Genomic DNA, 14867 nt, shown 5'->3' with positions numbered 1-14867 from the left:
TCTTTGTGACATTTATTTAAACTAGTTGCACTGCAAATCATATATATTATATAGTTCAATAAAAATGTTTTGCAAACATTAAAACATTAATTTAATTTTAATAATTAAAATTCTTTGTCATTCTTCGTTTTTACTATAAATGAATTTTAGGTGTATTTAATTGCTGCAGCTATATACATTAGTGTCCGCTTTTAGACGTCAATTCTATGATATTTTTTGTTAACTAATATCTGTGCATGCGTGCACACCCTCACTCTTACTATGGTTTTCTTTTTTGTCATTTTTATTTCAATAACATTGTCATATAAAACATTACATACAAAACAAAACAAATGTTTTTCAAAAATACAGTGTGTATTTCAAATTGCTAGATCTAGATGCATGTACTCATCGGGTCTTCCGGTAAAACTGTTAAATAAAGTTTTTTTTTGTTTTTTTTAACCAGCAAAACACCATCGCCGCCATTTTGACTGAGACCGATCGCGGCGGTAACAACTGTGGTCACTATTAACCCAGAAACCCTTTTTCTAACTGGAAACTGGTAATTCACGCTATTTTCTTTCTTTTATGTTTGGTGGTTTCTACTGTAAATCTGCATTTGGGTGCCGTTGTTTTCGTAAATGTACAATATATAAAAAGTCAAGGTGGTAAGAAATCGTGTACGTAACGTAGGCCTCTGTTTCCGATATTTTACACCTCTCCTAACCTTTTAAACTGTATATTATGCATTATGTTGGCCATATAGTGGTTACAAAACCAGGATTTAAAAATACATTGTGATTAGCTCATCTTGGTTACCTTTTATTTGTATTTCGACTAATAATGGTGGCTTTTAAACCGCGCCAAGATTCGCTTATGTGTTTTTTGTTTAGTTTTTTGTTGCAACATACACGTCGCCATTAAAGTCTGCGTCTGGAAATAACCCATCAAGTAGGTAAGAATTACCCTTTCTACAATTGTTGTTAATGTGTTTCAATAGCTTGCCTTTTGGATATTAATGTTATTGTAGTCATCGCTTAGTCGATTCAAACTGCTCACCGACATTGAAGGTTAATTGTTTTGCATGTTTAGATTAGTTTTTAAATGTGTCCACTTTAATTTGATTGATTTTCAAGTCCTACAATGTTGCCGCTAAATTATTTTTAAAACTGTACTTTTGTAGCTATATTCTGAGTTACTTCAACTAAATGTGTAATTGTGCCTAGATACTACAATACTAGGTGGGGATTTATAACAGGAATTACATTTTCATCATGTTGTACTATATATCTACTTTAATCAATTTGTGCAATAACGACCTCTTTCAGTCCCATGGGGAGTGTTTTTTTATTGATTTTTGTAGGTTTAAATCCATCCTCTGGCCCTTTGCTGGGATCCCTGGATACGGATAGCGTACCTGTCTTTGAGAATACATGAGCAGAAGACATGTTTTTCCTGTCAGCTTTGGGTGTCAACAGCTGTAAATACCCATGTTCCCTCTATCGCCAATCAAATGTTTCCAAGTGTCAAAAATTCAAGCTGGCCCAAGAAGATTTGTTTTTTCCACCCACCAGTCTACACTTGCGCCCTTTTTGAAACCTGAGTTTTAGTCTCCCCCCACCCCCCCAAGCTGCAACTCCCCTTTTTAATTAAATATAAATAGATGAAGGAAAAGGACTTGAACACACCATCAGTAATGTTAAGCAGTCTGACAGAGATAAGGGCTCTGGGCGACCCACCTTCCCATTTTCCTCTTATCTCATGGATCAAGTGTTCCTCCAGGACTTCATACTGAAACAAGGATACCACATCATCAACCTGCCAAAGAGGAAGAAAGTGTACACCTATTGCCACCTCAGGTAATTTATAGCAGAGCAATGCAAGACAAATAACTTTACATTTCCTGTAATGTCTTTCTAAGTCTTGATATTAGCTTTAAATGTGACCCGTGCTGTACAACGAACATACCTCTTGATTGCAGGGTGTCCTGTTGGCCAGAAAGACAACCAGGAATCCATTGTTAACCTAATAGACACCAATCAAGACCCACACCAGCCTCACTATGACTAACCATGGAGACGACTGCTATTTCTTTTACTATTCTACCTGCACTAAAGTAAGTACGGTAATGTATGTGATTGAACTGATTCAACCCTTGAGAGTTTACTGCACATTTTTAGCACAGCAATATTAAACAATAGGAAGAGATTCAGTTTTATTTATCCCAAAACAGGGAAATTATGTGGGTGCAGTGCAGATTCTAAAAGTTCACAGAAAATAATGTAAAAACTAGGTCTGTCAAAGTTAACGCAATAATAAATCAGCTCTTGAATGTAAACACTGGTGAGTAAATTGATACAAATATCGACAGTAACGATACCAAGTAGTATAGTATCAGGTTGATACCACAGTGGTTGGGCCGATATTTTTTACCATCAACACCATCAATTTTGTCATTTTCTTGTTACACACTCAGGAAACAAGTCCCTGAACATAGGAGGATTTTAGGGGGGAAAGTACAGGATTTAAATCAGAGCCAATAGTAGGAAATAATAAAAAATAGGTAATTGATATTGTTACACCACCATCGTATTTTTTTGTCTTATAATTGGGATCCAAAATTGAATCATTCAATGATCTTGAAAGTTGTAAGTATCAGTATCAACAATGATGTGATCAGTGCTGCCCCTGTAACTAACTATTTGGTATTGGATACATAGACACATTTGTAGAATCGACCCAAATTAATATAGATTATCCAAACAGAAGAATATGTGCTTATTACATTTTAACATAGATGTAGATATAACATGTATGTAGAACCATGTTATAACATAAAATAACCCAGCTGTTAACAGTAAATTAACGAGTAGATTAATATAGCTTTGAGAAATAAATACTACCGGGATTGATGCAATATGAATGTTGTCGGTCTATCTGTGTTTCGCCCGAGTGTAGCTGGGATATGCTCCAGCACCCCCGCGACTCCGAGAGGGACAAGCGGTAAACAATGGATGGATGGATGGATGTTACTGCATATGTCAACAGCCAAATTAGGATCCTTTGCAATCTGTTTTGAAATGTTTATGTTTCCATTTAAATATACCAAATAATATACCGGTATTGTGATATATCGTTATCGCAGGTGGCTGTAATATATATATATCCCGATAAAAATATTAGGTTGTATTGCCCACCTTGAGGGCCAACACACCGTTAAATAAACAAACAGAAAAAACACTGCTAGAAACCATATTGACAGATAACGGAATTGTTCATCAGCAGTCACAAATTTGTTGTTGTGATGGCTCTGTAATGAGCAGTTAAATAACAATTTTGCTATTTTCAAGTCAATTTCATTGTAAGATATAAAAAATAACATTTTATACAAAATGTGGTGATGTCAAAGTCATTAGTTACGTACAAAACAACGTTTTGTGGAATTCTGACATTTTAAATATTGCCCTGTAGGGAGATGACTGCCCTTTCAGGCACTGTGATGCAGCGATGGGCAACGAAACCGTCTGTAATCTTTGGCAGGAGGGACGTTGCTTCCGAAACGTCTGCAAATTCCGCCATATGGAAATCACAGTAAGAAGCAGCTTCAAACATAAACGTAACTCCTGTAAGCTTTGCACACTCACATCTGGTATCACGTTAGTAAAGGGCAACTGCACTTTTTTTGGAATTTTGCCTATCGTTCACAATCATTATGAAAGACATGACAACAGATCTATCTTTTTTAAATGCATTCTAAGTAGTAAATAAATGCGATCAAAAGTCTGTTTACAATGGAGGCTATGGGAGCCGCTCTGTTCTGCCTATAAAACCCTTTAAAAACATCCAGACACACCCATTAGGGTTTTATATACATGATGTAAGTATGTAGTAACAGGCACATTTATAATAACATTTAATATTTCCATATTTTATCAATTTTAAGCATGTGCAGCGTATTACTTTAAAAAATGCATCACAACGTTTGTTTGTTTTTCTCACTGATTACTACTCACTGAATACCATGAGAGCCAACAAACATAATAAAACATCACTTATTGTACAAGTTCTGCTGTCATTCCAGGATGTTTTTATATATATTTACGTTTAGATGAAGAATGACAAATAATCCTTGCAAAGAAAGGTGGGGTGGAACCAAGCGTCATTTTGTGTCGTTATCGCCATTGCCGAGTCTAAATTAGCTGTCAGAGTGTACCAATTTGTCGGAATACATCCTCCTTCTACTATCCAGGTGAGTGGCATGGTTTATGATCTAGAATAAAGTTTGACGAGCAAGGAAACGAGGAAGCAGCTCATCCATCGGTCACATCAACATTGGCACACAAGCTCTTGATCACAGCGCCGCTAAAAATAGTGTGTCTGCGTTAGCGCTTAAAATTACTATATCACTAATACTTGGTTAATGTTCAAGTCACGAAATGTAAATTGATTATTTTGTTAGTGGTTTTTGGATTGTTATTTATTGGGTTTTATGGGTGGATTAGAGGACCTCCCATTGGCTCCGCTGTAAACTGACTTTTATTTACATTTGTTTATGAGTTAGAATGCTTTTTTTTTGTTAAATACACCCGTTGTCATAATGATTGTGAACGATGGGCAAAATTCCAAAAAAAGAGCAGTTCCCCTTTAATTGGACGTGGATCAAACATCTATCGACTAATTTTCCTTTAGTGCCATGACACAAAACTCGGTGTTCGTTTGTGGATTATTAAAGGCCTACTGAAATGAATTTTTTAAATTTAAACGGGGATAGCAGATCCATTCTATGTGTCATACTTGATCATTTCGCGATATTGCCATATTTTTGCTGAAAGGATTTAGTAGAGAACATCGACGATAAAGTTCGCAACTTTTGGTCGCTGATAAAAAAAAAGCTTGCCTGTACCGGAAGTAGCGTGACGTCACAGGCTGAAGGGCTCCTCACATTTCCCCATTGTTTACAATGCAGCGAGAGCGATTCGGACCGAGAAAGCGACGATTACCCCTTTAATTTGAGCCAGGATGAAAGATTTGTGGATGAGGAAAGTGAGAGTGAAGGATTAGAGTGCAGTGCAGGACGCATCTTTTTTCGCTCTAACTGTAACTTAGGTACAAGCTGGCTCATTGGATTCCACACTCTCTCCTTTTTCTATTGTGGATCACGGATTTGTATTTTAAACCACCTCGGATACTATATCCTCCTGAAAATGAGAGTCGAGAACGCAAAATGGACATTCACAGTGACTTTTATCTCCATGACAATACATCGGTGAAGCACTTTAGCTACGGAGCTAACGTGATAGCATCGTGCTTAAATGCAGATAGAAACAAAAGAAATAAACCCCTGACTGGAAGGATAGACAGAAAATCAACAATACTATTAAACCATGGACCTGTACATACACGGTTAATGCTTTCCAGCTTGGCGAAGCATAACAATGCTGTTGCTAACGACGCCATTGAAGCTAACTTAGCAACGGGACCTCACAGAGCTATGATAAAAACATTAGCTATCCACCTACGCCAGCCAGCCCTCATCTGCTCATCAACACCCGTGCTCACCTGCGTTCCAGCGATCGACGGAAGGACGAAGGACTTCACCCGATCATCCGTGCGGTCGGCGGCTAGCGTCGGATAGCGCGTCTGCTATCCAAGTCAAAGTCCTCCTGGTTGTGTTGCTACAGCCAGCCACTAATACACCGATCCCACCTACAACTTTTTTCTTTGCAGTGTTCATTGTTCATTAAACAAATTGCAAAAGATTCACCAACACAGATGTCCAGAATATTGTGGAATTTTGAGATGAAAACAGAGCTTTTTTGTATTGGATTCAATGGTGTCCAAATACTTCCGTTTAACTACTGACGTCACACGCATACGTCATCATACATAGACGTTTTCAACCAGAAGTTTAGCGGGAAATTTAAAATTGCACTTTATAAGTTAACCCGGCCGTATTGGCATGTGTTGCAATGTTAAGATTTCATCATTGATATATAAACTATCAGACTGCGTGGTCGGTAGTAGTGGGTTTCAGTAGGCCTTTAAAACATATCTTTTGGTTAAGTAACTGGGAAAAAAGTTCACTAAATGTGAGCTTTCTGCAAGTAGACTGTTGAAGACAAGTATGTATATTATTACATGTTCCAAATGTCTTTCATCCAAACAGAAAAAGCGTAAGGAAATACCGTGTTATTGGGAGAAACATCCAGCCGGCTGCCAGAAACCTCACTGCGCTTTCTTCCATGAAAAACCGCGCTATGTTGTTGGCGTAGTCATTCCACCTGACATAAGTGAGTGGATACACACATTTTTTATCTTTGCACTGCATCTCTGAAAGTCACCAATACTGAGTCAAATGATCCCAGGTCACAGTGAGATTGAGGAACAACCGCATGAAGAGCCGCCCCCCCTACAAGCCACTCCTCTTCCCACTGCAGCTAATCTCCAGTTGAGAGGAGTCATGAAAACAGAAAGCCAAGAACCAGTTCCCAGCCCTACCCATCCCCCAGTGGTGATTAATCCAGCCGATGATGACGAGGATGAAGACGGTAACATTTGTTTGACTTGGACCGTGTTTCAGTGCAGTGTGCTTCAGCTAGGCCATTGTAAGAGAGGAAATACTGTTTATGTAACTTTTTCATGTGTCCTGACTACTGATGTTTCCAGACCAATTCTCAGAAGAGGGAGACGGTGTCCCATCCCCAAGGAAGCGACCCAAGTCTGGTGAGTGGTGACTGTAAGTCCCCCTTTTGGAATGACTGTGATTGTAGCATTATGTTTTTTTGGTTTTTTTTATAGATGAATTGCACAACTTTGGAGTGAGCACCCTGGAGGAGATACGGCTGAGAAGGGCCCTTAAAGCCAGCATGAATCGAACAATACCTCCCCTTCAGAGTGCTGTCAACGGCGAGAAGGAAAATATCCAAACTTTTCCGGCCACCTTTAACACATCTAATGACGGTAAACATAAGCACAATATTTTTCTTACAAGTTCTTCAAATGCAAATATTGCAACCAGCTGGCACTAGGTGGTGTCATTTTTACTTTATAGTATATTATTTGCCATATAAATTATAGTAAAGCCTTTTCGAAACAGGTTGTTGGTTACAAAAGCTCTTCTTGGCTGCTGACACATGGCTTATACGTGTGGGCCTAAAATATATTGTTAATCAATATAATTAAAGAAATTAGAGCCACTCACAGCTATAATCCCAGTTTCACAATACTTACGATAGAAATTTACAAAGCAATTGAGAAGACCTACAAATACAATACTTAAAAAAAGGAAAACCAAAAATTAGTATAAGCAACAGTATCAAAAATAATACTCATATCAATTATAGTTGTTTCACGTTTTTAATCCAAAAATGTATTCTTGGAGAAAACAAATAGATAATGTAAAATACAATGTGTTTTATAATCTGCTAGAATGGACAAAGCTCAATAAATGGCCATTCACATAGGAAATGCATGACACTGTTAAAAAGGAAGAAAATTACTTGGATCATGAAGTTTCTATTGCTAAATTGTCAAACGAAACTCACCGTTGATTTATGTTCTCAGCAAAGCTGCTTTTTGAAGAAGGCTTCAGACGAAGAGGCAACATAGCTGACAGACTTGGGAAACAAATCCCCAGCACTTGTAAATATTGACAACATGGAAAAGTGGTCATTGTGCTAGTGCAGAATCTAATGACTTGTTCCGTGTCAAGGTGTAAAAGGTGGAGAGGTTGTTCCACTGAAAAACAGTCTAGCAGAGCGTTTGGGTCGATTTGTCAATGAAGAAGAGGCACAAATACCCTCTCCGAAAGGTAAGCATTTTTTAATCAAACCAAGCTTATAAACTGGTGTGTATTGTTCACACTGGTGTTGGTTATACATGAGGCCTAATTTCTGTTTGAAATGTGAATTTACTTATGTTTCTCATCAGCTCTGAGGTCGATAAAGGAGAGACTCACATTACCTTCTGGACCCATTGCAGTCAGTCAAACAGGTATAAATGCTAACATGTTTGTTTAAACAAAAAAAAAAAAAACAAACAATGTACATTATATTGTTGTCTTTGCTTCTATATTGTTTGTCCTGTTCATTTTTTGTATTAATGCTTCTTTCTCAGCAGATGAGGGCAGCGCGGAATCAAAGAGCACAACTCAGCAGATTCGTATTAAAACTCTGGAAGAAATAAGACTGGAAAAGGCATCAAAGTCTCAGAGGCAGAACAACTGTCCTCCTGTAAATGCAGAAGGGATTAAAACCAAGACAGTCCCCACACAATCCTCCAAGGCTGTAAAAAGAGTAATTACTGTCGACAACAGCAAAAACGTTTGTGACACCCTCCACCCCAAGAAAAGAAAAGCAGATCAGCAGCACTTAAAGCAAACAGCTGGGGGCGACAGAGTGTCGGAAGTAGCCGAACCCATATCTGCTGCCACAAAAACATGGGAAGTTAGAGTGAAGACCTTGGAGGAGCTGCGCAGGGAGAAGGCAGCCCGAATTCAAGACCATCGAGTTAAGAGTTTGAATCTGGAGGAAGAGAAGAAGCTGACTTTGCTGCCAAAAAACAAACTGGCTTCTCAGAGTAAGATCTTCTTTTCAATAGATGCACTACAACTACAATTCCTAATAACACAGTATAATTTTGAACAGTCATTATATAACTAATGTATAATCAATATATATTATTATTGTACTAATGACGATTATTGTATAATATAAATGTTATATTTCTATATTATATATACATAATTATATATATATATATATTTAATGAATAAGTATTAATGTATAATATATACATTATATTTGTAAAAATATATATATAATTCATATATATACACAGTGGGGGGTATTTAGTCAGCCATCGATTAAGCCAGTTCTCAGAGATCTGTAATTTTCATCATTGGAACAATTTTACTGTGAGAGACAGAATGTGTAAGAATTTCGGGAAATCAATCACATTGTAGGATTTTCAAAGAGTTTATTTGCAAATCATGGTGGAAAATAAGTACTTGGTCTCCTACAAACAAGCAAGATTTCTGGCTCTCAGAGACCTGTAACTACTTCTCTGAGAAGCTCTTCTGTCCTCCACTTGTTACCTGTATTAATGGCACCCATTTGAACTTTTCTGCATAATAGATACTTGACCACAGCCTCAGACAGTCAGACTCCAAACCCCACCATGGCCAAGACTTAAGAGCTGTTAAAGGGCACCAGGAACTAAATTGTAGATATCTGCACAAGGCTTGGATGAGTGAAATTACCATAGGCAAGCAGCTTGGTGTGAATAAATCAACTGTGGGAGCAGTTATTAGAAAATGTAAGACATAGAAGGTCATTGATAATCTCCCTTGATCTGGGGCTCGAGAATGGTGAGCAAAAATCCCAGAATTACACAGGGGGACCTGGTGAATGACCAGCAGAGAGCTGGGACCAAGTAACAAAGGTACCATTAGTAACACACAACATTGACAGGGAATCAAATTCTGCAGTGCAAGACGGGTGTCCCCATGCTTAAGCCAGCACATGTTCAGGCCTGTATAGAGTTTGCCTGTGACCATGTGAAGGATCCGGAGTAGGATTGGGAGACCAAAATTTTAAAAATTGGTAAAAACCCAACTTGTGTTTGGAGAAAGAAGAATGGTGAGTTTCATCCCAGGTACACCAGCCCCACTGTGAAGCATGGGGGTTTAAATGCTTTGGGGCTTTTTTCTGCAGAGGGGACAGGACGACTGATTTGTGTTAAGCGAAAAATGAATGGGACCATGTTTTGTGAGATTTTGAGGAAAAACCTATCGGCAAGCGCATTGAAGATGAGACGTAGCTGGGTCTTCCAACATGACAATGATTTCAAACACACTGCATGGGCAACAAAGGAGTGGTTCCGTAAGAAAGCATTTCAACGTCCTGTAGAGGCCAAGCCAGTTCCCAGACCTCAACCCAGTAGAAAATCTGTGGAGGGAGTGGAAAATCTGTGTAGCCCCAAAACATCACTCCTCTAGAGATCTGCATGGAAGAATGGGCCAAACCTGGTGAATACCTACAGGAAACAAGGTTTGACATCTGTCACTGCCAACAAAGGTTGTTGGCAGTAATATATTCAAAATATTGAGTTGAACTTTTATTGACTAAATTATTATTTTCCACCATGATTTGCAAATACATTCTTAAAAATCCTACAATCTGATTCCTTGGAATTTTGTTCACATTATGTCTCTCAGTTGAAGTGTGCCTATGATAAAATTACAACAATGTCATCATTTTAAGTGGGATAACTTGTGGCTGACTTAATACCCCCCCCCATTGCCAGGTTAATTCAATGCTTCTCAATTATTTTCTGTTACACTCCCAGGAAGAAGAAAATATTTTACCCTCACCCCTTTTTTTTGGACAGGCTTGAACCATTTGATATTGGAAAAATACAATTAAAATTAAATAAACTCAATAAATAATAATAAATTCAAATTGATCATCAACGTTTACTCAGGAGCACTCCGCCCCACGTTTTGATAAGGATTGGGTTAATTTAAGACTCTAAATTGTCATTGGGTATGAATGTGAGTATGAACGATTGATTGTCTATCTTTGCTCTGTGATTAGCTGGCAACCAGTCTAGGGTGTGTCACGCCTCTCGCCCCAAATCACCTGGGATAGGCTCCAACAAGAAAATGGATGGATGAATTGATATTAATAATAATGAACATTAATGTGTCATGTTTACTAGTTATAATAAACCTGAACGTGTAATATTTTATGATAGTAAAATTACCATGAATGCTTCTCTGCAGGTGAAGACACGACAGACAAGAGTGTTGAAGCGAATAAGACAACATTAAGATCTGCTGCAGAGGTAAGAGCTGTGAATGTATGTTCATCCTTTGCTCTCTTTCATCTCTTAATTGTGCTGGTATGAATTTGCCTGTGACTTTGTAGACCCTCTCCAAAAAAGATGTCAATGTGAAAACCTTTGAGGAGATCATGCGAGAAAAACATCTCCGCAAGCAGGAAATGGCTAAGCAGGTTTCCAGCTGCCAGCAGGCCAACGCTGCCTCTGAGACAGAGCCTGCACCCAAACCGTTGGTGTGTCCCCTCAAAAGGAAGATTGTGACCAAAGTCAGTCATTCGCCACCCCATATGTCCACTTTGGATGCTGACAAGGTCCCACCCATTCAGAACGTCCGTGTTGAAAAGTTGAAAACAGTCAAATCCAGAAACAACACGGCTGCGAGTTTAGTTCCTGCGAGGCAGAGTACCACACCCCTTCAGGAAGACCCTCACTCACCAAGTCACAGCAGCTCCAACAACATCCAAGAAAACACCTCAGGTTTACCGATTCCAGATAGACTGCGGAGTCCAGCGCCTGATAAAACACGCAACACAAACACTAAAGGTACTTTAGGACTTGCTCTACTTGCTTTGACAAGGTTCATTGTGCATCAACAAAATGTTACTTGTTTTGCAGTGAGGCCTAAACTGAATGTGAAGCCATCTGTCATGCAGCCTTTACTGCATGTGCAAGCAGGCAAGAAAAGGAAGGCAGCGGAGCGCTCTGCTGTCGCTGCAGTTAAACCTCTTAACAGTGCATCTATACTTCTGGACCAACCACCGCAGCAGCCTGTAACTTTGCAGGTCAGTTTCTCTTTTTCTTGTTGAGTTTGAACTATTACAGTTCACATGACAAAATTATTTGGCCTAAGTAATTACATTGAACCATGTTTTTTTTTCACCTTGTGCTAATACTGTCACATCCTTTCTAAGGCTTTTCATAGTCAAATCAGATCTGTTACGTTTTAAACATGTATATAGATGTGACGATTAACGTATTAATGATAACCGCGGTAAAACTCTCGACAATTGGTGTTAGCGTTTTAGATTAAAAAATATCTAAAAACCAAAATTGGTTCACTGCACTGATAAACTCACTGACTGGCGCTAGCTGAAATGTTAACATAAATACAAGAGACAATAATATTTTCCCCCATTAAGAAACAATATACCCCCAATCTAAACTTGTATAAACACATAACTGTCTGAGCAACTATGGTCTTCTATTGTGCACACTGAACCTACAAGCTGTGCTCTCCTAGCACAGGATGATTGTTCTATCCTCAGAGAAATATGACACAGAGGTGTTTTTGTAGTGCATCCAAGGACCATTGAAAAGAGTATGATGCCACAATGCCCATTAGAGCACGCTCTCAGTGAAGCATAAGAAACACATAAGATACAAAATAGTGGGCTTTCTTACAGTGTGTATTTATTTTAGTTGTTTAAAAAAATAATTAAAAGATTTCAGTGTAGAAGTACTTTTGGCTTGGCATTTTTTGTTTTTAAAGAGCTAGATTGTGATATGTAGTACACTGATTGGTCAGTATGTGTCAGTAATGTCACATGGATGTAACCCCAGCTGCTATAAGTGATTCTTATGTCATGGATATGGTTAGTGGTTACAATTAGAAGTATTACAGTACTTTCAATATGGCATTTATTTTCAAATTTTAATTGAAGACTCTAAATTGACAGGCCATGTGAGGGAGGGAGGGAGGGAGGGGGGGAGTATCATGCTTCAAAGCTGTGCACTGTGAAACGCACTCCATGATTCTCTTAAAATCAGAACAGATTGTTTTATTAATTATTAGTTTTTTAGGTTTAAGTGTTTTGTATATTTCACTCCTGAGTTAATGTTGCTAATAAATATGAATGTATTATTTATTGGGTTTATTAAAAAAAAAAAATCATTATCAAATGGTTCAAGCCGGTCAAAAATGTTTCTTATTTTAGATAAGATTACAATTTTTTTGCATTTCAGGCATATTGATGTACTGTAATTCTCAAAATAACTAAAAGTCTAGATGAAAAACATTTTCATAAAGCTATTTGTTGTAAGTTGACCTATCAGTATATTTATTTCCTTTTTTTTGTTTCCTTTCATGTTAATAATGATACAATATTATGCAGAGGTGTAGTTATAACAATTTTATAGACAAATTATACTATTTACAGTAATGGTGGAGAGTGACGGTGAGGGGGCGCGAAAATGTTTTCTTCTTCGTAGGGCGGCGGAGAATGTGAATGATTTGTAACGCACAGCAGCTCTATTAATAACTGTTTGTGTGTTTGATCATGTGTTTATTTTTGCATCATAGGTGTCGTCAAACTCCAGCGAAGAAGTTGAGCTGTCGTCTCCGATGTCGTGTATTCTCAGCACCTTGTTGGAGTCCAGCTGCAGCTCCAGTGAGGATCAGCACAACATTCCTGCTGCAAAAGACAGTCTTGCCGCTACTACACGGACTCCTCCCGCCCACAGGTACTAATAATTAATAATCAGTACTAGCAATTGTATTCACCTGCTTTTGAAGTTCTAACAAGCATCTGACGTCATGCAGCTCCGTGCCGAAGGCTGCGCCTCAAAGTAAGTCTCGTCGACAGAGCGTGGCCGCATCGCGCAATTCAACGTCGGCTGTGGATGAGTTTGAGGACCTCATCAATGAATTCACGGACGATCATCTGGAAGGAGACATGGACCCCGGCATTGGGGAGGACGATCTCCTGCAGGAACTGTCAGACATGATTGACAGCTGAGGGCTCTTGTCATGTAAATATCCTCCCTCCCAGTGCAACGCAGCTCAATGCTGGTTTTCTATTGGCCCTCAGCATATTGTAAAAAAAAATAAAATAAATGAAATGTTAAGACATACACAAAGCTAAGATGTCTTGTTCAGATAGTTTAGCATATTGTTCTAGCCTCTTTAATACACCAATACAGCTTTAATATTCACTGCCATCCTAAAGGGTATCATTTGATGAGAACGTTGTTTCTTTAATACGAACAGTCTTTTTTGGGCCACGCTGAACATTTTTAAACATTAGCCAAATGTCATCCGAAAGTGTGTACTATGTATGCAATAGTAAAAGTAGTACAACAAAATGCTACAATTACTTTTGCTTTGGTTTTCAAACGTGATTCTTAAACCTAAACTTCTTACGACTTTGTAGAAAACTTTGTTAAAATCCCTCACTTTAGTCATGACTTGATAAGTCGTCTGTTTTTTTTACTTTTAACTATTTGCAACAGTTTTATTCAGTGGGTCTTATTTAAAAAGCACTTGGATGGATTACAGTACTGCAAAACATTTCAGCAAGGCAGTTTTTGTTGTTTTTCATGCTTACACAAATATTGCTTTGAATTGTCTTAGTTTTCCACACGCTCACTGTTTAAAGTGACCAAAGTATTGTAAATAAAGTATTTTAGCTGCCACTTTCATTTTCTACGTGTCTGTGGTGTATTTTACAACTAGTAGGATTCAATTTTTACTGTTTGAATTGCAACTACTTTCAAAAGAAACCTGTGAGGTAATACTTTCAGTGAAACAAAGTTAGTAGGTATTTTCAACAAAAACACAAAGGTAGTAGCTACTTTTATTAAAAACAAAGGTAGTAGGTCTACTTTCAAGTAAACATAAAGCTAGTAGGTATACTTTAAACAAAACCTGAAGGTAGTAGGTACTTTCCAATAAAACAAAGGTAGTAGGTATACTTATAATAAAACAAAGGTAGTAGGTACTTTTAATCAAAACAAATGTAGGTACTTTTAATTAAACAAAGGTAGTAGATACTTTCAATTAAGCAACAGTTGTAGGTATAATTTTAATAAAACATTAGGTTAGTAGGTATACTTTAAATAAATCAAAAGTAGTAGGTGCTTTCAATAAAACCTAAATGTAGTAGGTACTACCTCAGTACCATGAGGTAGTAGGTATGTTCAATAAAATCGTGAATGTTGTGGGTACTTTTAACAAAAGGTAGTAGGTATACTTTCTATAAAACATTAAGGTATTTGGTACTTTCAGTAAAACAATATGGTGGTAGGTACCGGTACTTTAAATAAAGCAG

General features: G+C 37.8%; 1 protein-coding gene across 9 annotated transcripts; it reads left to right on the top strand.

Annotated features, from left to right (window-relative positions):
- Positions 1-444: 444 nt before the first annotated feature.
- zc3h11a (zinc finger CCCH-type containing 11A) lies at positions 445-14238 on the top strand. Of its 9 annotated transcripts, none has more exons than XM_062049981.1 (18): positions 445-541; positions 873-934; positions 1762-1838; positions 1961-2095; positions 3451-3570; positions 6146-6269; positions 6345-6527; positions 6646-6702; positions 6778-6939; positions 7543-7620; positions 7691-7789; positions 7909-7971; positions 8095-8556; positions 10763-10824; positions 10908-11364; positions 11437-11603; positions 13121-13281; positions 13361-14238. In XM_062049981.1, exons 4-18 carry the CDS (start codon positions 2042-2044, stop codon positions 13554-13556), a joined length of 2445 nt encoding a protein of 814 aa, XP_061905965.1. In that variant the 5' UTR covers positions 445-541; positions 873-934; positions 1762-1838; positions 1961-2041; the 3' UTR covers positions 13557-14238. The 9 variants fall into 9 exon arrangements, with proteins under 9 accessions (XP_061905965.1, XP_061906007.1, XP_061905990.1 ...); XM_062050023.1 differs by having other exon boundaries at positions 446-541; positions 873-930; XM_062050006.1 differs by having other exon boundaries at positions 446-541; positions 1751-1838.
- Positions 14239-14867: the final 629 nt, after the last annotated feature.

Source organism: Entelurus aequoreus, linkage group LG01 (genome assembly GCF_033978785.1).
Source record: "Entelurus aequoreus isolate RoL-2023_Sb linkage group LG01, RoL_Eaeq_v1.1, whole genome shotgun sequence".
NCBI classification, from domain to species: domain Eukaryota; kingdom Metazoa; phylum Chordata; class Actinopteri; order Syngnathiformes; family Syngnathidae; genus Entelurus; species Entelurus aequoreus.
This window is presented reverse-complemented; position numbering and strand designations above follow the sequence as displayed.

Coding starts and splice junctions, on each gene's coding strand:
- zc3h11a (XM_062049981.1), top strand. CDS start 2,042: ATGACTAACCATGGAGACGACTGCTATTTCTTTTACTATTCTACCTGC. Junction 7,621..7,690: donor GAAACAAATCCCCAGCACTT/GTAAATATTGAC, acceptor TTCCGTGTCAAG/GTGTAAAAGGTGGAGAGGTT. Junction 7,972..8,094: donor CATTGCAGTCAGTCAAACAG/GTATAAATGCTA, acceptor CTTCTTTCTCAG/CAGATGAGGGCAGCGCGGAA.